Consider the following 23,485-nt stretch of genomic DNA (forward strand, 5'->3'; position numbering starts at 1 on the left):
TACGAGAATCACAGGACAGTGAGATGCTTACACTTCGAGAGACTTGCAGGGACTGAGAACAAGGAAGAAAAAAGCGACTAATACTTATTATCTGTGTGCTTACTATGTTCAGAGTACTCTTTTACGTGAAGATTTAACAGTGAGTTGGGGCTGGCAGGTGGCATGATGGTTAACAGCCCTGGACTCTCTCATGGCCAATCACAGTTCAAGTCCCAGACCTGGCAGCTTGTTTTCTCACTTCTCTCTCTCTTTCAGCAATCTCTCTCACTAGCTCTGTCCCTTTCTGGTCAATTAAAAAAAAAAAATTAATCAGTAAATAAAGTTAAATGAAATTTTAAAAAAAGATTTAACAGTGAGCAAAACATTGTCCTCATAGAGCTTACCTTTTAGTTAATTCACACCTCCTACTTCAATCATATTTCAGAACAATACACTTTAATGACTAATGCAACAAGCCACACTATTTATCTCTCTTACCAATGTACAGTACACTCTGCAGAAGTTATGAGCACTTGTGAAGAGAGTTGGAGACACATGCTTGTACCTCCAGCATCAGGACATCAGTCCGCACTGTGTACTCATTTTTACAATGAGCAAGTCAGTGAAAAAGCCAAATCATCAAACACACTGCCAAAAGGGCAAAACAGTGACTTTTGAAAAAAATAGTTGGTACCAATATCATCATGTGAGAGACTGCACTGTTTCTTGTCTTGAGCTATAGGAAGGTCCAAAACCATAAAAAGGGCAGTTTAAAGGCATCATTACAGAACACAGAAAAGTACAGGCTGTTAGAAGCTTGAGGCTAAATGTTTAAGACACTGCTGAGTACTGTGGGGGAGGCATGAGGAGCTGCCAATTCAGATGTAAAGTCAGAGAAATCCCACATTCCTTAACTTCAAAGCTGCCACCAAGTATACTCAATATCAGCTTCTGGGGAGAATTATAAAAAATACCCTTCCAGGGGCCAGCAGGTGGTATGGTGGTTGAGGCAATGGATTCCCACCTGGTCAACCACAGTTCAAGCGGACCCAGTGGCTTGAAAATCATACTGCGCATGTGTGTGTGCCCCCAAAATCCTGAGAGAAGAATGGAGGAGAAGGGACTGCAGCATGGCCATTCCCCCTAGGGGATGATTTCTCACTTTCCTTCTACCCCTCCTCCCCCAAGCACACATGCTCTATGGCAAAAACCTTAAAAAAAAAAGAAAAAGAATTTTAAAAAGTACCCTTCCACTTACAGTACCATTCTGACATCAGAAATATTGAAACAAGAAAAGCAAGCACCTTAAAATCAAAGATGGGGACCAAAGGCTACTCTGACATTATCGGAGCTGCTGTGTAACAGCAGTGAGACTCAGGAAGGAGAGCAGGTGCTCTCTTAGTAGCCACCCGAAAGAATTTAATTACTGCAGTGCCACAAGAATCTCAACGAGGGGTCTCTTCCATAATGTAATTGCTAAGGAAGGAGCTAGCGCTCTTTCAACATGTAATGGCAGCAACATCAACATTTATTCATCCCTTCATTCATCCAAACGTTTATTAAGCACCTACTATGCAGCACACACTGAAGATGATCTCTCTCTGACAGGCACTGTACATGGGGCTTTACATACACCTCAAGCAGGGGTAATTTTGCCCACTCCTGGAGGGAAACTGGCAATGTTTGGAGATATATTTATTTGTCACAACTGGAATCCAGTGGTAAAGGCCAGAGAGGCTGCTTAACATCCTGTAATACACAATACTCTCCAGAATAAATATTTAGCCCTAAATGTCAACAGTGCCAAGATCTAGCAACCTTGCATTAATAAAAGCATCCTCTGAGGTGCACCAGGTGGTGTGGTAGTTAAAGTGCTATACTCCCACATGGCTGGCTATGATTTGAGTTTGGACCCTGTGGCTTGAAAATCATGCCAGGCATTTGTGAGTGCATGCCCAAAATCCCAAGAGAAGTATGTTGAAGGGGTTACAGCCTGGCCAACCCCACAGGGAGATGATTTCTTACTTTCCCTTTCTCTGTATCTCTATATTTCTCCTCTACAAAGAGTACATACATCCACCTTATGACAAAAACCTAAAACAAACAAACAAACAAAAATCCTCACGAGAGCCCTATGAGGAAAGACACTAATAAGGGTCCATGCCTACTTTTGAGAAAAGTGAAGCAAAAAGGTGCTAAGTAACTTGCCTCAAATCAGTGAAAAGTGAAACGATAGGAACTGAAACAAAAAAACAAAAATCGGATTGCACTACATAACATTAAGTCCCTGCAAAATTCTTGGTGATAACAGAAAACCAGAGGAGAAACACCTAAAAAAACGGAGTCACCAAGACCCTCATTTCACTCTGTTTCCTCAGTTACCTTAGAAAATTATTCTCTTTCAGCCTCCTGTAAAAAAAACATCTCTTTCCCAGAGGTCCCCTGGAAAGAGGTACAAGAATATGACTGTCAGATTTCTGATTTCTCCATCTACTCCTCGGAATTCCCGTAAGCATGAACAAAAAAATCCTGACACCAAGAACCCAGAGAACCAGGCAATTCATTCCCTCTGAATCCTCTTCCCAGAAGCAGCAAAACACCAGCACACCACGCACCAAAGAGGCCGCACTCAATCATAGCCTCCCAGTAGGCAGGAATGAAGAGGCTGTGGGAGGTGGGAGAGGCTGCCAGCTGGCAAGTATGAAAGGACAGGACACAGGGGGGTGGTTTTCAGACTTCCCCAGTTCCTGGAGGAATTAGTCTTTGGCCTCTCAATACAAATATAGTGATAGACATTAGCTACAAAGGAGTTAGGACAATTGATGATTCTGACAGACCTCTGATATTGGAAACCAGTAAGGTCTCTAAGGGAAGCACTCTGACATTATCTCTACAGATACAGAAAACAAGAAATCACTCCCCAGGGGAGATGGTCACGCCGCAATCCCTTCTCTCCTCCATTCTCCTCTTGGGATCTTGGACACGCACACACACGCACACGGCGTGAGTTAATCCACCCAGTTGGGGACTCGAACCGTAGTCGACTACGTGGGAGTCCAGCGATGTAACCATTACGCCATCTGCTGGTCCTATATCTCTATACATACCATTAATATGCGGGAGTTTATTCACAGAACAAGCAAGCAAATACAAGGCTCACTACTACTGCAAAAAAACGTGTAAACATACTTTAACCACGGCACGGTGCTGGTAAAAGCAGCAAAACTGCAGAGAGCCTAAAAGTCAATCCAGATAGGTCAAGCCTAAACAAGGGGAGTACACCCATAATACAAAACACGAAGGACTGTGCAGTAGTTAAAAACAAAGCTGGGCAAAACTACTTGTGATGATATGGAAAGATCACCTTATGAATGATAGTAAAGCAAGCTGAGGACCTAACACTGTGCCAGAGGCCTGGGAAGGCTACTGGGAAGACCTAATGTCTACTCAGACCTAAGAAATGAAGGACCATGCTTACTTTTTGTTGGGGAAAGGGATCAAGTGAAAAGAAGGGGTAGCGGAAACTGGGGAAGGAAGTGCTCTTGTACAGGAACAGCATATTACCTGAAGAAAAAAGCAAAAAGTTGAGAGGCTATTAATGATCTTTATCAATTCTGTCCATCAGACACATGAAGTAACATTAGCTTTACCTTATGGGCAATGAGACCCAATGAAGTCATTTAAGAAAGAGCAAAACAATATTAGATGTGAGTTCTAGAAAGATCACCCTAGCTGCCACCTCATGTCCTAAAGTCTGTCCTTTATTTGCCTATAGTTTACAAATAGGCTAAAGTTCCAAATTTCAGGTAGGATTAAATATTTTATCTTGGGACCAGCAGATGGCATAATGGTTAAGTCGCTGGACTCCTACGTAGTCGACCACTGTTCAAGTCCTGGACCCTGAGCCCAAAATCCCAAGAGGAGAATGGAGAAGGAATTACAGCATGGCCATCCCCCCTGGGGGGGTGAGGTCTCGCTTTCTGTCTCTGTCTTTCCGATGAGTATACACGCCCTATATTAAAAATCTCTCTCTAAAAAAAATTTGTGTGAAATGATGCATATTCAGGGTATCAATCGGACAAACCAGTCTTCTTCTCAGGCTGGCCCACTTCTGGCTCTTCACCTTTAATTCAGCCAGAATACTATGTTTCTTATGAAAATTATTAAAAAACACTGCTGTGAAAGCATTAATTAAACAGAAAAAAACCCTTAGAAATCTAAAAGAAACTTTGAAAAATTTCCTTGAATTTGGGAATATGAACCAAAAAACTTACTTTATAGACTACAAATAGGGCCAACCTATGACACAGAGGTTAAGGCAGCTGGCTCTCACATGGTTAACAGGAGGAATTAAGAGTCCAGATCCCATGGCTGGAAAAACATGCTAGGCACATGTATGTGTGGGACCAAAAATCCCGAGAAGAGAATGGAGAAAGGACTGTGGCAATTTTCCTGGTGGGGAGGGTGGTGCTTTCTGACTTTCAATCTCTGTCTCTCCAGAGAACACACGTACCATATCACAAAATCAAAAACAAAACAAAACAAAACATAATAATGAAGACTTTCCATGATCTTACAGGCAAACTTTTGAATATTTTTATTAATGATACTAAACATCACTGGGTCATGAAAACCTTTGAAAATTTGCTGAAAGGTATATTGTCTCCTCCTAGAAAAGTGTATTTATGCAAATGGGGGCAATATTTTGCATATATTGATGAAATGGGACAAGGACTTTTTTGCTTAAATAACCCCAGTTTGCGAATTCCTGATTTCAAAGTCCATATGTTAGTTGTTTCTATGCCTATTTCCAATTCCATACTTAAAGCTTTTCTTTCCTTTGATACAAGCTTATCACAGTCGTAATTTACATCTGTCACCCATGCTATCTACACAAGATGGGAGACGCTTAAAAGAGAGCAGGTTTTAATGTGAACTCTTTTCTGATATAAGAGCTAGAGCAGCAGTAGAGAAATTTAAAGAGGACATGGGTGCCCAAAGACAACCACTTAAACCAGAAGGAACACAGTCAAGAGCCCAGTCAAGAGCCCTGGAAACAAAGTGAAAAAGAAAAGGCAATTAGGTGCTTTCTTCCTAGAGAAGGCAAATAACCATAAGGAAAAGGGAGCGCCTTCAGTGGTCTCGCAGGCCAGGGACGCTGGGCTGGCTTTCTGCAGTAAGCACAAGTCCATGAGTACCCTCTACGATCTCTGCCTTCCTGACACCCTAATTGGAGTCAGACACACACACCATAAACACAGATTCTATATGTGACTATCTACACTTACTGTCCCCAAAGCTTTACCAAAATTAAGTTATGATCTTGGGTAATTAAGCTCCAGGCTTTCTTCTCCACTTTTTTTGGAGGGAAATTTGAGTCCGTAACAGCAGAAGGACTGCCCGTAGAAAGAAGTTAGAACCTCTGTTGTACACTCCATTGCTCCAGCTTTAAGGGCCCATCTCTGCGAGACCCCACAGAGTTTCACTTCAATTCCTTTAGCAGGACTTTGAAACACTGCCACCCTCCTCTCCCATGCCACATGTGGCACTCAACAGCCATATTTAAAATATCAACACACAAGCTCTTTCTTATGTCTCTACAAAAGTAGGAAAATTTGGTTGTAAAAATCCTTAAATAATACAGGTATGTCAGCACCCACCCCAAAGTTTGTAACTGGAGGGTTTAAAAAAGATCACGTGGTTGGTCTTCCAAATTGGCTTCTATCTTCATCTGACAGTGCCCAGTTACAGACATAATTATGGCCAAGGCCTTCCAGGGAAAACTGTGGAGGGGCTGCACACAAAGGGATCCTATTACAAGATATTTTCATCAGGCAAATAAGAACTTGAGTGATGATGCCAAACCAACTGCTTGTAAGACATGTTCCCTACTCACTCCCTAATTACCTTTTCATAAAACTGACAGCACTTAAGATTTCCTGAGGATTTGGGAATAAAAATAAAAACTTGTTATCTTTTAAAATGGAAAGAAAAGCTGTCTCGGAATGAGGTCTGCTCAATTTTACCAAAATTAAGCATTAAAGTCTGACCTCTCAAAGTCATCAGCACTATTTAAGAACCATTAAAATATACATTAAGACCTACTTTTCATGTAAAAATACCCAAATTATGTTCAATTTAGTTATAATCATTTCAAAACCCTACATTCCTGCCAAAGGCTACTGAACAGGTAAATCCTAGCTCCCAAGGATGGATGATGGAGCCTCTCAATCACCTCCCCACGACCTGTCAGGCTGTTCGCTAGCAACACAGGTGTAAGCCACTGTGTGCTCAGCACTGGGCCAGGCTCTGTGGCCAGTGAGAGCAGGCTGGCCTTCAAGCAAACTACCATTTGCCTTGTGCCAGCTGTCACATATGAGTAAGACCACAGTAATGCCACAGGACCAAGGCAAAGGCAAGTTTCTGATGGACAGTTGTGCTGTTTGTTGTTGATGTTTTCATCTTTTCCCCTTTTGGGCATCGCTACTATCAGGGCATGCAGAGATGGGAAAGAAAGAATGAGAGGGCAGATCCAACTGTTATAGCTACTTAATATAACCAGAGCATGGCTTAAAATTTACCATTTTAATTTTTAAAAGAAAGGCTTCGGGATAATCATTGGCTTGCAATGTGATTATAAAAAATCGTATTAGTTGTGTTTGTCAGTTTCACAACGAAAGACACCCTCCCAACTGGTTAGTATATGCGCCACTTCTGTTATGTTTAAGTAATTTCTAAACTGTTTTTACCTGTCATAATTAACAAACTGTTAGGACTTGCTTTCTGAGAGCTAAGCAATCTCGAATCATCATGCACTCTATAGATTATGTACACTACAGATTTTAGATGAATCCTTACATGGCCTAACACAAACACGGTTTTAGGTCCAAGTTACCTAGACAACCCCCCCAACTTACCCCTACCAGGTTTTCACTACTGCTGTTATTTCCTAAAACATAAACTAAGCAACTCCCTTGATTTTAAACTGCTCTCTGAAGTGTGCTTGATACTTTACTCATGTATCAATAAATTAAAGCCTATCCCAAGCTTCTCTGCTAAATGACAGCTCAACATGCAGAAAGCAGCTACTCTTAACAGACAGATAGGGAACCATCACCCTTTGGGGCCAACCAGACTAGGAAGCCTGGTTTTGCCACTTATAGACTAGGCTTTGGGACAAGTTAATTTCTCTGAGCTTCAGTTTTCTCTTTAAAATGAGGACAGGAACCAGCAGATGGCATAGCAGTTATGTCGCTGGACTTCCACATGACTGACTGCAGTTCCAGTCCTAGACCCGCTGGCTTGAAAATTATGCCAGGCACATGTGCGTGAGTGCCCAAGATCCCGGGAGAAGAAACTGAGGACCAGACATCCCACTTGGGGGGTGATTTCCCACTTTTTCTCACTGTCTCTGTCTCTGTGTCTATCAAGCAAGCGTGTGCATCCGAAGGCAAACACCTCTAAAAAATAAATAAAATAAAATGAGAAGAATATAAGTATTGGTGTCACACTACTGTAATAAAGGATAGGTGAGGCAATTCACGTAATGCTCTTCGCTCCCAGTCGAGCACACAGTAAGTGGACAAATGTGAAAGCTACTCCTACCGTTACTATTACCTGCTGCCAGGTGTTGGCTAAGATGCTTAATTTCTCAAGTTATCCATTATTAATACTCTATAAAAGCATTTTCCCACTCAAATAAAGTGGGTATGGATACCATATCGCTATCAGGATTTGTCTCATTTCATAATTCTCAAATGCCATCTACAAAAATTTTATAGAGCTGCTTTTATTTCAGAATTACTAGTGAAGGAAAAAAGAGGACCTCTGTGAGGTTTCTACAAAGACCCAGCACTTGATGAGTAAAAAAAAATTGTTTTATTTGTTACCCTGGCAGAACTTTCACTCTGATGAGAAGAATATGATTCATGAACAGATTATATAAACTCACATAACGGATTATGTTCAGCAACAGCTACCAGCTTTTAAGACAACATCTACCAAACACAAGATCTTTTGAAGACATAGCCATTGCAGCTGCCAGTTAACAATGAAAAGCTCATCAGACATGGTGCTAAGATAAGAGGAATCAAAGTGTAGCACATAAACTCTGCAGTAAGCTCTGAGTCTGTCTCCAGCACAGTAGTTCATCAGAGCAGAAAGGAAAAAAAAGCCTAGAGACAGGAATAAAAGGAAGGGAGAAAATAAATACCCTATTCAGAGGTTGAAAAAAGCACAGACTTTATCTTGGGAAAGAAAACCCTGGTGATGTAACAGAAGGATTCAGGCACTGTCATTTATTAGTACATAAGCAGTTACTCCAAAACCACTTCTCCCATCATGGCATATTGCTACTCAACTAGAAAAGGATGCTAGAACGCTGGGAAAAAGATAAACAATGTTCTACCCAACTCTATAACCAAGGCAAGGGAATGCTTCTGCAGTGAAAATCTGCTCCCTCCTCAACAAGAATATCATTACTGGGTGGTCTATACCATTTTTCCCCACCAAGTCAATTTTGCAAATTTAGCCAAGACTAAATATTTCTTCAACCACCATTTACACCCAAGTCTAGTAAGAACAATGCATTCTAGTAAGAATGATGATTTGCTTTATTGTAACACCAGATAGCAATGGACAACTGGTGACATTGGGGGCTCATGGTGGCACAGCAGAAAAATGGAAGAATCTGCGAGGATGACCTACATGGCAAGGTTCCAGGTTCATATTCAGGGACCTCCCTGAGTACGTGAGAGGTGCGTGTGCCTGTGGTCCAGGCTGGCTGAACCTGGCAGATCCCAGCATCGGATCCTGTTGGAGGTGCTGTCTTTCAGTCACAGAAGAGGTGAATAAATTGACTTCACAGAAGCCACCGTAGCCCAGTTAGAGGGAACAGCATACGCCAAGGTTCAGAAGTGGGAAAGAGCCTAGTGTGCTAGAGGAACCAAAAGGAAGTCACAGTGCTGAGGCACAGCAGGCGGGACAACCTGACGCAGTCCAGGCCACACAAGGCCTATGGGCCACAGTCCAATGATTTGGATTTTTTTTTTCTTTTTTTAAAAATTTTATTAGAGTGTACATGCTCAACAGAGAGACGAAGACAGACAGGGGCAGGGAGGGGCAGTGAAAAAGCATCCCCTATGGGAGATGATCACACCACAATCCCTTTTCCGTTTCTCTTGAAATTTTGGGCATACACGTACAGATGCCCAGTGTGTTTTTCAAGCAACCAGGTACAAGCCTCGAACCACTCCGTCAGCTGTGTCAGATCTAGCTGCCTAACCATCATGCCTTGGGCTAGCCTGGAATTAGATTTTCAATGGGCTACAGGGTCCTGTGTGATCTGCCTCCCCAACTCACTCCTAATTCCAACCTACCTCTTCACTACATTTCCCTTACTCCTGCCTCTCCAGCTATCATGCCCACTCTCTCGTTCTTTAAACACACCCAGTCCTCTCCCACCAGAGCCTTCTAGTTCTTGTATTTTTGTGTGTGAAGGCCCTTCCATGATAGTACATGGGTTATGCCTTCACATCCTTCAAGTCTTGGCCCAGTTTCCTCCACTAAAATAGAAGCTTTACGAGGGCAGTTTTGTTGGCTGCTACATTTTCCTGAAAACTATAGAGTACCTAGCATGAAGCAGGTGTTCAATAAATATATACTAAATGAGTGAACGAACACAGACAGGAACAATTAAAGGATTTTTTTATCAGGTAAGAATCAATCCATTTCTAGCTTTCTGAATATATTTTAAAGTACACATTAAACTCAGGGATTTCACATTAAGAAGGTAGGCTATGTGCCCAACTGTCTTCAAACTTCTACTTTAGCTATTGCCAATTTGGTTTCCATGGTGATCTTTTCTGTTCATCTACCATCTCTTCCCCCCAGCTCTGCACTCAAAGTACTATAAACCTCTTTCGGGATAACTGCACCCAGGCCCATCTCCTGCCCTCCACCACTCACCTCCCAGGGCTCTACAGTTCCAGGCTGCCCCCACAGAGGTGCCCAACTCGGAAGCTTCTCCTGCACTAGACTGGCTAATTCTGAACTATCCCCTTCACCTCCTTCAGGACACTTTCAATTGTAGTACACCCCAGTGCTCCAACATAATTCCATCTCTTTTTTTTTTGGAGAGGTTTTTGCTATAGGACGCATGCGCTTGCCAGATAGACAGACAGAGACAGAGAGACAAAAAGCAAGAAATCACCCACTGACACGCGCCTGGCATGAGTTTTAAGCCACTGGGTCTGGGACTCGAATCACAGTCGACTACATGGGAGTCCAGCGACGTAGCCGTTATGCTAACTACTGGTCCCTCAACAGCATTCCATCTCAAGTGGGTGAAATCCTAGATTTTCTGGGCCTGTACTCCCCCTCCAAGGCCCTCACAGGCCTTGCTAAGGCATCTGGACTTTGCCCTGAGAGTATCAGGAAGCCTCTGTAGAACGCACAATTGCCCATTTACCTGGCTAGCTCTCTGTCCAGACACTTTGAAAAAGAAACAGACAAAATTCCTCCTTCTACCTACTCTCAACTGAAAACTTCCTAACTTACCTCTTTCAAGGAATGACAGGCAAGAACTAACCATCTTATCCCACAATTCTATATCCTTATCTGCCACTGAGTCTATACATGCTTCTCCTCTCATGACAGCGGAAAGAAGTCTCAGATTCTATACTAACCAACCTATCCACGTAGATTCCCAAGTCTTAGACCCTTTTGCCAACTCAAGGATCAGCCCTGAAATTATTTTCTCATATTCAATCAATTAACCCTCAATGAATCATTCCAAGTGGCAGACGAACATGCCCTAATACTATCCAAATAAAATAAAATACAATAAGCTGGCCCAGCCCCTGGCCTGGAGTTGCAGAGCTGGGTCTCCTACATGGCCAACTACGCATACAAACCCCAGGCCCAGCAGCTTGAAAAACATACTGAGCATGAATGTGTGTGCCCCAAATTCCGAAAGGATGAAGAGGGGGGGATGCTTTTGCTTTCTCCCTCCTGTTACTCTAGTGTCAGCACAAGTGCGTTCCAGAAAATTTAAAAAATAAAACAAAGTAAGCTTTCCCTTTGTTCCCTTACACACTTTATCCTAAGTCTTCATCTTGCTATTGCTTCATATCTCCACCTCCTTTCACAGCAAAACCCTTTAGAGAGAGGTGCATATTTGCCCTCTCTGCTTCTTAAACTCTGCGTCTTTTTTTTTGGGGGGGGGGGACACAGATTTTTGCTATACAGTGCATGCGCTTGCTGGAGAGAGAGAGACAGAAAGCGAGAAATCACCTCCCAGGTGCGATGACCATGCTGCACTCCATTTTCCTCCCTTCTCCTCTCAGGATCTTGGGCACGCATGCACACACGACCGCCATGGGTTTTAAGCCGCCAGGCTTGGGACATGAACTGCAGTGAACTACATGGGAGTCCAGTGACAATCATGCCATCTGCTGGTCTAGAGCTATGGTTCTTTTCTTTTTTTCAAGAATTAATTTTAATTATTACTATTATTTGTTTTAATTTGACCAGAGAAAGACAGGAGAGAGTGTGCGCAAGTGAGAAAGCAAGCTGCCGGGTCTGAGACTCGAACTGTGATCAGCCATGTTGGATTCCAGCGTCCTTAACTACCATGCCAACTGCTGGCCCCCAGAGCTCTGGTTCTTAATCACTCCTACAACTGGGCACCTACCTCCCCAAGTCTCCTGGTGAAGGTCATTAATGATCTCCACACTGCCAAAGCCAGAATCAATTCTCTGGCTGGCTTTATACTACTTCGTGGCAGTATCGGACACATTCACTCCCCACTTCAAGCACCGACTCTGCTCATCTCAGATTCTAAACCACCACATTCGTCTGGCTTCCCTAATATTCATTCAAAACTGTTCCTCACCAACTCACTCCCACAACATGAAGTGACCAAAGAATCAGCCCTTGGCCCTGACAGACTCTTTACCGACATTCCTGTTTTAGGGGAGCAGACAAGTCCTGGAACCTTCCAAGTCCTCTGTACAGTGACAATGCAGACTGATCCAGGATCTCCAGCTCAGGCTGCTCAGAGCTCCAGACTGCATATCCCATTGCCTACACTGCAGCTGCACACGCACACCCAGTGAGATCAAAACAGAACTCCTGACCCTGAGTCTCCTGCATTCTCCAGCACCCCTCAGCCCACTGAACGGTAGCACTTAGTTGCTCAAACCCCAAATCCCAATTATTTTTCCCTCTCCCACACATGCAATTTTTGCACTAAATCACATCCATCCCACTCTAAAATATATTCTCCCCAGACAAACTCCCTGCACTGCCTTCTCCACCAAAGGCTAAGCCACTGTCACCTCTTACTGGTGAGACAATCCCTCTCCCCTCCACAATCCACACACAATAACACTGTAACACCCAGTGACACCTCCCCCTCTTTCTTTTTTGAGATAGGGCCTTGCTATATTGCCCATGCTGGCCTCAAACTCAAGATCCTCCTGCCTCTGTTGGAAGTACAACTGCCAAGGCAGCTGAGAGCACAGGCCTGTGGCCAGAATTCAGCCAGTGATCTTTACACAGCCCTAACTACATCAGGCTATTCCCTTGCCAAAGCTAGCCCTCAGTGGGCTACCACTGCAACTAAGACCCTCAGTTTCTTTAGCGTGGCTTCTGTAATCTGACCTTGTCAGACTTATTTCCCTTCACTCCTCATTCACCTCAGAGACCCCTTCCCTGATGAACTGCTTCCTGCTCATCACTCTAATATCCGCTCTTACACTCTCAGAAAAGTCTTCCTTGGTCAAGTCAGCTAAAATTCCCCACACCCCGAACTCATTACCCTATTTTAATGACTTAACAGCACGCAGCAGTCCTTGAAAATACTTGTATATTTACTATACCTCCCTTCACTAGAGGGGACTGGCTCTGTCTAACTTGTGCCCCTCTACTTCCAACGACCATCCAAAACCTGGCACTTTGTGGATAAGTCTATAAATATTTGCTGACCAACTGCCTGCCTGGATATTAGGACTGTGCCTTCTCACCTTGTTTGCAGTTATATCCTAACGTCAGCCCAGCCTGTCAAATATTTGTGGGATAAAAGCTCAATGAATGGGAACTTGATGGTGTAATGGTTACATCGCTGGACTCCCATGAGGTCGACTGCAGTTCGAGTCCCAAGGTTCGACATGTGGTTCACGTGCGTGTGCATGCCCAAAATCCCGAGAGGAGAATAGAGGAAAAGGGAATGAGATGTGGCCAATTCCCCCAGGGGGTGATTTCTCACTTTCTATCACTCCAGCACACACACCATATAGCAAAAATCCCTCTTAAAAAAAAAAAAAAAAAAAAAAAAAAAACCACATGAATGAAATTAAGGCAAAACAGCCAGAGGATTCTCAGTGCAGGAATCACAAGGGACAAAATATCCTGAGAACAGGATTTGGGCTTTGTCAGGAAGTAAAATGACCAGGCTGGCCAGTTTGAGTCTTGCCTGCCAGTAAGTGCCTAAAGTATTATAGTTACATAGGTGCCCTTGATCATGTATGAATTGTCCTAATCCTGTTAAGTGAAGATTTAAAATTAATCCAGAGTAGGATTACAGAGTGAGATTACAAGGATGGCTTTCATATTCCATACCTCCGTTATTAGTAAAGTCTTTACAATGAGTATGCATTCACTCCTATAATTACACTGATTTTTTTTTTCATTTTATTTTTAAAAATCTTTTTATAGAGTTCCAAAGAGAACAAGGTAACAAAAATGAAGAACTGCTTAAAGTTAAAATAGAAAGTTCCAAGAAGTGAAAAGGTAATTTTCTAAATTCCCTCATCAGGAAGAAAACCCTTCATAACTACCACCATGCGTACATAAAATCATTAATATCTTCATTCATCTCTCTGGTCTATTTCCTACCTTAGTGAGAATGATTTTAGTCTGTTACCTACAATTTACCTTTCTTGCCCATAGAGAGCGGATTACAAACATCACAAGGAACCTACAAAAGCTTAAAGTACAGGCTTCCAGAAGAGGAGCGAGTGCAACTCTGCGCAAGCAGGGACAAGCAAATGTCCCCATCACGCTTCTCTTTGCAAGTCAGAAGAAAAGGCTGAAGTGAGGAAGTAAGAGCTGTCACCTCCCACTTCTCATTTTTACTAGAGTCCACGCAAGCTTGAAACTCAGATTCATTTGCTACACTCTGTCATCCTAAGCATGCTGAGGCTTCCTCTCTATTGCCTGTACCTTGCCTGCTAAAGAAAAAATTGGCTTTTCACTTTCTGTGATCCCCTGACAGTCCTGGCAGACCACCTGATTAGAGGTGAGCTCATGACACTGCACTGTGTCCTCCTAACCACTATAATGAGTCACCGTTATTCCTATTTTACACATAAGTCAACTGAGGCTCAGTGAAGCTATGTCATTTTCTTTAAATCATTCATCTACTAAAGCTGAGATTTGAACACAGGTTTAATTCTAAAACTGGCATTCCCAACGCTGCCTCTTTTTAAAGTTGACGTTTGCAAACTTACTATATGGAATTTTTTTTTTCTGTATAACACCCACAACAGCACACAGAAATAGGGTTCCTTGGGAATATTTTTAGAAACAATGGTTTAAAGCTATGGTTCTGATACTGATCTCTACAAAGTTCTCAATGAAATGAGAAAAAGAACAATGCAATGAGGTCTAAAACTATTTTTTTGCATGTGAAGGACTGTCATTCATTCTAAAACAATGGCTCTCATACTTTTATGATGTTAAGAATATGTGCAAAAATTCTAGTAACCCTAAGTCTGGAGTCCCCAAATTATTTCTGAAACTTTCTGATTTGAATTATAAAGCCGGGGGACCATTATTTAAAAGCATTCCTTTATTCCTAGAGCTCAGGATTATGGAAAACATCTGTATAACCTGGGAGAAGAATAGTTTCTGTTTTAAGACTCTGACTCTAATTGATAATGAACTATTACTTTTTTCTTGCCATATGCTTACATATAAGAGAAGCATTTCATGTTAGCAGGATCTTTATTACAAAGAGGAACAAGAATACTTAATCTAGCTTTATGTTATAAGTGGCTGCAATGCAAAAATCATTCTTCTCCTTCTTTTGCTCATTTATAATAATCCCTGCTGTACAAGATGAATATAAATGTAACCCTCTGCCTTTCTCTCAAAAGTACAGAAACTCCAACTGTTAAGTCTACTAACAGGCTTCTTTTTCTCCTTAGAACTTCAATCAAAAAATACTTTCATAATCAGAGGGGCACATTTATTAGAAATACTGCCATAAACTTTGAATATCAATGTGATTAAAAGCAATCTTGCACTGAAATGCTATTTAAATAGTGAAATTTCACTTCTCCCTTTTTAAAGGTTTTTTTATTTTTTAATGGCACAAATCCCAGATGATTGTGTTTGCTATCTGCTGCAACCTTAGCTTTCATTTAATCTCTTTTTAAAAGCCAATTACTTCTAATGCAAACCACACACTTCCCCTCCCCCTCAAAGGAAAGATTTTATAAAAAGGAAAGCGAAATACAACATATAGAGTGTTGTACAGCACAGTGAGGAAAAGGTTCTGATATCTTTACTTTAAAAAATTGGGGGGGGGAGAGGTGGTAAAGGTCACTATTTCTAGACAAGGTTAAGGAAAACAAAGACTGGAGTGACCTGTTCAAGCTCATGAAAAGCGGGTGGGCATTCTGGAATGGATTCAGCACAGCAAAAGCACGTGGTCTATGGAAGCCAGGCAGATATGGGCTACGGGGTCTCTTACATGCTTTGGAACCTTAGTAAATTACCTCGCTTTTCTGAGCTTTATTCTTATCTGTAAAATGGAGATAAATGGTGACACCAGTTCATAAGACTGCTGTGAAGATTACATGAAGTAAAACACAGGCTGGCACAAAGGGAAAGCACCAAACATGACCTGTCCACATATACACGGAACACTGAGAGTCACAGACATCAGGAAGAATGTCCTCACAAAAAAACAAGAGTACAGCACATGTAGGTACTAACGCATCATGATGCATTAATTCTTCATACTTCTCTCCTGAGATTAGAATTTACAAGAACCAATGAAAACTGGAAATGGGGCATAATTTAGAAACCCTATCTGACTGCAGGCAACACACGTGTGGTTTATATGACATCAAGCCTTTAGGGTTCAGGAATTCAGCATGAATTGTGCCAGGTGCTGCACTTTTCAGCAAGCACAAAACTGTAAAGATAAGAGATCTGAACACATTATCTGCCTTCTTAAATCAAAATGCAGGGCTGTTTCCTGGTAAATCCTTTCCGCAAATTCCCAAGGCCTCCAACAACCCTTCAACGTTTCTAAGTCAGCTCATGGACACAGATTCTGAAGAATTTGAATGAAAATCCTAGAGAAGTTTTAGACTCTTTCTCCTGGATATTTATGCACCATCTTCATAGTCTGAGGCGCTTGGAAGCTAGGCCAATAACAGCTCTGTGATGCTGTGTGATCTGCCCTGAAAGAGGTAAGTACATGTTATAGAAAAGTGGCAGTAAGTGACAAAGATGCAGAGAGGAACCTTCTCACCTGAAACCATGTCTCACTCCATGTATTTCCTTCTAGCTCAACATACTTCTTCAATAGTAAATAAACTCTTGGTTTAAAAATATCGGGTATTATTATTTTGAATATTCTTAACTCTCAAAATAGAAAGTTCAAAGAATGCTGGAATCACCTGAAAAATGTGCTTCCTTTCATTAGCCAAGAACTCATTAGAACAGGGATTGGCAAAGTTTTCCTGTAAAGGGCCAGACAGGTTGGTGGGCTGAATGGTCTCTGCTGCACTTACTCAATCCTATATTGTTGCATAGAGAAAGCAGCCAAACAATAAGCAAACGAGTGGCCACTGCAATATTCCAGTAAAACTTCACTTACCAACACTAGCTTTTGAATTTCAGATGTCATGCATTCATCTTCTTTTGACTTTTATTTTTAAACCACTCAGTAATGTTAAAAACATTCTTAGCCAGGACACGGGCAAGATTTGGCTCACAGGCTGTAGTTAGATCAGAACATCTAAATTCTCATAATAGCAGAATTCCTGCTAGAAGCATCTGTCTGGATCTGCAGGAGCTTCTGCACCCAGGTTAGCACAGATCTTACAAGTAGGGAGATAGACACAGGAGCTATCAGCAGGGAGAACAGCCACTATCACTGTAGCCCTGATGCTGACCTATGGAGGTATGTTTTAAGTGTGCACCACATCACCTATGTACTCCTTTAAATGTGCACTGATGTTTAACAAGCATCCAAGGTGATTCTGAGGCAGAGAACTTGGATATCAATGACCCCTCCCTGAGGCTTGGTTTAGTTCGCCACTTGAGACAAAAACAAGAGAGTGGTTGGGGCTAGTAGATAGCATGGCAGTTAAGGTGTTGTATTACCATATGGCTGACTGTGGTTTGAGTCCCAGACCTGGCGGCTTAAAAATGACGCTGGGCACATGTGTGCACGTGCACAAAGTCCCAGACGGAGAATGGAGGAGAAGAGACTGCAGCATGGCCATATGCCCTAGAGGTTGATTTCTTTTCCTCTCTCTCAAGTCAGATCATGTGCCCTATGGCAAATACCTTAAAAAAAAAAAAAAAAAATGTGGTGGGCTAGCAGGTGGCACAGTGGTTAGGGTTCTGGCTTCCCACACGGCTGACCATGGTTTGAGTCCTGGACCCAGTGGCTTGAAAAATCACAACAAATAGCTAGATAGACAGACAGACAGACAGATAAATGTTAAAGAAAAAAAAAGTGATTAAGGGAGTTGGATCCTACATGGCTGAATGCACAGTAAAAATCCTGGCCTCAGTGTCTTGAAAAACACAGAGGCAGGCACATGTGTGTGTATATGCCCGAAATCCCAACAGGATGGAGAAAGGATTGCTGCTTGACCATGCCCCATTGGGGGTGCTTTCTTCTCTTTGTCTCTATCAAGCACACGAGCCTTCAGGCAAACAAACAAACAAAAAGAGAGAGAGGAAGCAGACCTTGAGTACTGCCACCTGCAGAACCCTTCCACACCCATGGAGATCAGAAATGGCAGCCTCAATTGCCTCAATAAAAGAGAAGAAAGGTGCAGTGCATATAAAAGCTCCCCTTCGCAGGAAACAAGCTGAAGTCCATGCAAGCAGAAAAAAGAAATGATATGTCTGGAACATGCTTCAAAACAAAGCATTGAGGAGAGCAGGACAGAGATGAAGCAATATTGGTTGTGAATCATTAGTTACTGAAGCTTTGTGATGGCTACAAGGAGGATCATTAAAATATTTTCTCTACTTCTGTGTGCTTCAAATCATCCAGAGAAAAAGTTGGGGGAGGGGTGGAAACAGATGGGAGAAACTTTAGTGAAAACCAGAAATTCTCTACTTCAGGGAGAGAGTTTTATGCTATAATGTAGTGCCTTTTTCTATTTATTTTCCATTAACTAGGAACCATTTCTTCCCCTAGGAAGGAAAAAAGGTGGTGCGTTGTGTTGACTCAGTCCCAGTTGACTGAGGCCCACCTCCTTAGTCTGCCTGTCTTTCTGATCTTTTTTTAAAATCTCAAGGCCTGTTGATGCCTACCAACCATTTTTTCATCTTGCCCCAGGCCCAGTTATGTCCCCAATATTATGACAGGGAAATCACCTGTCATCAAGTGTGGATATCAACCTGGATTGCCAACTCAGGTCTAAATATTAGAGATGAGAGGGACCAGCAGTTAGCATAACAGCTATGTTGCTGGACTCCCATGTAGTCGACCAGGGTTAGAGTCCCGGACCCGGTGGCTTAAACTCACGCCGGGCATGTGTGCGTGCGTGCCCAAGATCCTGAGAGGAGAATGGAGAAGAAGGAATTGCAGCGTGGCCATCCCCCCTGGGGGGTGATTTCTCACTTTCTATCTCTCTGTCTCTTGTCTGTCTGGCGAGCACACGCGCCCTATAGCAAAAACCCCTCCAAAAAAAAAAAAAAATTAGAGATTAGAGATAAGAGAGGTGTCCTGTCTGCACCCTTTCTGGAAAGTGTAAATGGAGCATTAAACTCAGGACAGAGCAATGGAAAGTGCTGAAAGACAGCTCTGGTCTTCCCTGAGGTCACAAAGCAGTCCCCCACTTCCCTAACCAACACATATGCAGAATAGGTACCTTCTTTAAGAGAGTCACCAGACAGTTGATCATTTGAACCACTGCCCCTACAGTGACTCACTTCTACCTTCCTAGTAGCCCAAATAATTCTTTTTTTTTTTGAACATTTATACTGAGCACAACGGTGTGCAAGGCTGAATATGCCTTGATCATCAATGCTCCTGTCTACTCTAAAGATGGAGCCAACTGGACGTGTGTGCATGCATGCCCCAAATCCCAAGAGAAGAATGGAAGAAAAGGGATTGCACTGTGGCCATCCTCCCTGTGGGGTGATTTCTTGCTTTCTGTCTCTCTGTCTCTCTGTCAAGCGCACACAACCTACAGCAAAAAATCTCTTAAAAAAAAAAAAAAAGGAGCCATCACATCACATATTACCTACTTCCACTGTATACTGGTATAGTGTATACACAGACAGTATGCATACTATCACCATATACAGTGGTGGAGCCGAAGAAGAAAAGTACAGGTTCTTTGATATTATACAATAGGTGGACTTAAGAAAAGTCAGGGATGGTTTCCTAAAGAAAATGCTGTTTTCCCAGTTCTACTGTTGATTCCCACAGTGACACTACATATCTTCTAAAACTTGTGAAATTATATTTAACGTTCTCATATTTTAAGGCTCTCTTATATGTTCAGACAAATCAGATAACTCATGTCATCCAAACACGAGTTGGTAGTATTTCATAAATCCAGAATCTGTGGAAGCTCCAAATTGGGGAAAAAAGGCAATTTGCCTTATGAGTTTAGTCACTTAAAAAAGTTGAAATGTGAATCAGCAGGTGGCACAGAGGGTAAGGCATTGGATCCCACATGGCTAACCCTGCAGGTCAAGTCCTGGACTGGGTAGCCTGAAAAAACACACTAGGTGAGTGTGCATGCACCCCTAAAATCCCCTCACATTCTTCTCTGTGTCTCTCTACAGCAAGCACATACGCTCTATGGCAAAAATCTAAAAAAAAGAAAAAAAGTCAAAACATATTATCAGCCTTTTGCCACCAAAGTCAACTGTGATGTCAATGATCACTACAAATTACAGAAAATAAAGCAATAAAAATATAAGAATGTGAATTAAAAATATGATGACCTCTAAAAAAATAACCTAATTTTTTTCCTAACATTGCCCTAGCTGTGCTAAAAAAAAAAAAAAGAGGGATAATATGTTAGCAAAACTACAAATAAACTCATTTCCATCTTAAAAAAAAATAATAATTCTATCTTCCACAATATTAACCCTTGAGTAGGCTTACCACTAAGGAACTATCTAAAATAAATTACAAGAAGAAAAGATCAGGGGAAAAAAATCAGAGCCACTGGCTTGGCAGTTTTAAACTTTTGGGGTAGAAATGTGTAAACAATCCTTTTGAGAATCCAAGAGAAGTTATGGACATACAGATTATTTTACATATAATTTCAGGGGAACTAAGACCCCTGCCCCCTGAAGCTTATTCAAGGGTTCCAAGTTAAAAATCCCTAACCCAGATAGGTGTCAAATTAGGAAGTCAAATCTAAGATTATCAGTAGTTGGAAGGAACGGAAAGGAATTAGTGTGTACTGAGTCATTTTTATGTAAGTTACTAACTTCATTTCAATCCCAATAATAATCTAAGAAGTAGGTATTATCACCTTCTTTTCCAAAGAGGAAATACTACACTGGGAAAGATGAAATACCTAATGCAAGACTGAACAACTTTTTCTCACACTCAGGTTTTCTAATTGCTAAGCTCACTGCAAACTGGAGAATTTAAGAGGTCAGGTACATATTCCTAAGAGCTCTTCTAAGACAGAGTTTCTGTCAGTGTGTAGTACATATGATCATTTTAACCTCATTAATAAAGAGAATTAGTTTCAGATTAAACTGCTGAACATCTTTTCTTGGTAGGAAATCATCTTAACCAGAGACAAATGATAATAGATCTACCAGGTTTTGATAGTATAAAAAGTATTTTCATTTCTGAAGAACCAGGACATGGGAGTTCTGTTAGAAGAACATAAAATGAGTGATGAAAGTCCTCAAGTTTGGATTTTTTAAACTGCCACAAACTCACAAAGGAACAACCGGCAGAATCTAAAACTTGAATCATGCAGGCACTGAGTTCCAGCCAGCCTGGCAGCTCCAGCATCCTCTAGCGGTTAGCGCTGCTTAAAAGAAAAGGGGGGATAAGAGACCTCTAGCAGACGCTAATGATTTGATAGGTAACAAGCACACACAATCAGATCCATGACCCTTCTGCACCTGAAGTCTTAGAGCCTCATGCAAAAATTATTACTTAATATATCTCAACAGAAAATAACACATTTAGTAAAAACTGGGTCCAAGCCACTAAAGTTGGTTGGGTCTCAGACTAGGCCAAGACACTCAATGAACACTAATACACTCACTGTCTATAGGGGAATTACCAATAATCAGCATGGTCTTTTCACACAGATGTAGAAACCCTTTATGGGAAATGTATCCACACCCAGAGAATGAAAACTATGAACAAGAGTGGGACAGGTCCTCTAAATCTCAACCCCAACCGCTTCCTCTGAGAGTTGCCACCTAGTGATTTTAAGTTTTTAAGCCCAGGCAGGCTGCCAATTCAACACTAAAACCGGACTAACAACTGATTTTTCCTATTGCAACATCACCAGCAAGTGCTGTGCCTTTTCCCTCTTTCCTCTGCCCTCAAACAGCAATTCTCGTTTGAAAAGTCAACTTGTTTGCTCTATAATCTGTTCCAACTGGAAGTTCTCTTAGAGTTGCCACTGGTATTACTCTTACATACACTGCCAAGAGCCCAACAAGTGGGCAATACAAAAAACTGAAACAGTGAAAGTGAAGATGAGGCAGGTGCTGAAACAAGAAGGAAATGTGGAGACAGTAACACCAAGCCGACCCTGGACCTAAAATCGTTGCAGTTGCATGAGCTCTACCTATTCTTGGGCTCTGGACAAAAACTGCCAAAATAAATGACTACAGGTGAGAAATAAAGTCACACTGGGGAATATAAGCTCAGTATTTTGGATGCCAAACCTTGCTGAAGGCGGTCTTTACCACCACTGAAAAAAATAACTTGAAACTGAACCTAAAATTGACTGGATGTGGGAAGTCCTTTCTGATCAGTGTGCCAGAGCTGGTACAGGCATTAGATAGCAAAGACTGACTACTCAAGAGAAAATATAACAGTTTCAAGAGACCTGACATGACTTTAATTTGGAGGCACACTTAAAACAGGTATTTCCCTAGAATATTTTTCTATCAAACAATTTTAAACTCACCAATAGTTAAGACTGTGGTTGCAGGAGCTATGGCCAATAAAGGCTCATTCTGTCATATAGAATTGTTTTTATCCCCTTGACTTTGGCAGCTCACCAAAAAAAAAAAAAAAAAAAAAAAAAATCTGACCAATCGCATACTCCCTGGTTGTGGCAAAACCTTTTGCAGCATCCTAAACATGTACCTTAAGTCACACAGAAAAAACGCTGCAGAGTCAACACATCTCCCTTCCTCAGGTTCAAACTTCATTCTGATTGCCAGCAGAAAATTTCAGATGGCAAGGATTTCCTTTCCATTTGTGAAAATATTTCCTAAAACGGAGAATTCCTTCCTCTGCAGCTCCTGTTTCTCCGTAAAGGGGTCAGATCCGAAGGGATCCAGGTTAAACTCTCTGTTGGTCCCCAAAGCTAAAGACACCTCCTCAAGCATCACTAAAGGGTTCTGGATGCTCCCCATTATGGAAACCCCTGGAAGCCAAATTTTCCAAATGTTCTGCTCTCCTGCCCTCCTTCCTCCCCAGGAAGCATCCTTGTTGAGGGTGACGGGGTTCAGGCGGGCTTAAGTTCTGGCCCTGGTGAAGCGATGAGGACACTTCCCTGGGGTCTGTACAAACTCCATCAGGGGGTCTGGACTCACCTTCCCGACAGAGCCCCATGACTTCGCGGTTTTTCCCAAACTCCTTGAAACTTTCGTCCAATTCCGTCCCTAGGAGATACACACACACAGGAGGAGGGGAGAGGCAGGTCAGTGGTTGGGAGTGTGACGCACGCTCACGCACGCACGGGATAGGTGTGGGCACCTCCGCGTTCCACAACCCGGCGAAAGATAGCATCTGGACCCCCGAGGGGGCGGGTCACAGGTCCGGGCGAGGGGGAGGGGAGGCGAAGGTGAAGAGACGGGGAAGCGGGGGCGTGAGGGAGAGGAGGGCGTGGACACTCACCGTCCTTCCCAGGAAGTTTGGAAGCCTCGACCCACAGATTCCACGACTGTCCCAGCATCGCTTCGGGACTGGGCAGGGGCCTGCGCTCCCCGACCGTCGCCATTGCGGCGGCCGAGGTGGAGGCGGCGCTGGGACCGCCGTCCTCCGGCCGTAGGCGCCGCGGCGGCGGCGGCG

The 23,485-nt window shown here is 42.5% G+C and overlaps 1 protein-coding gene across 1 annotated transcript in view; it reads right to left on the reverse strand.

Moving 5' to 3' along the window:
* ATXN7 (ataxin 7) overlaps window positions 1-23,479 on the reverse strand; it is a 104,697-nt gene extending 81,218 nt beyond the window's left edge. The window contains exons 1-2 of the mRNA XM_027775511.1: window positions 23,312-23,479; window positions 23,008-23,076 (exon numbers count right to left, since the gene is read on the reverse strand). Of these exons, the coding sequence (XP_027631312.1) occupies window positions 23,008-23,076; window positions 23,312-23,414 (172 nt within the window). The 5' untranslated portion in view covers window positions 23,415-23,479. The remainder of the gene's footprint in view (window positions 1-23,007; window positions 23,077-23,311) is intronic.
* Between the last annotated feature and the right edge of the window lie 6 nt (window positions 23,480-23,485).

This window comes from Tupaia chinensis, unplaced genomic scaffold, assembly GCF_000334495.1.
Source record: "Tupaia chinensis unplaced genomic scaffold, TupChi_1.0 Scaffold000569_1, whole genome shotgun sequence".
In the NCBI taxonomy this organism is placed as follows: domain Eukaryota; kingdom Metazoa; phylum Chordata; class Mammalia; order Scandentia; family Tupaiidae; genus Tupaia; species Tupaia belangeri.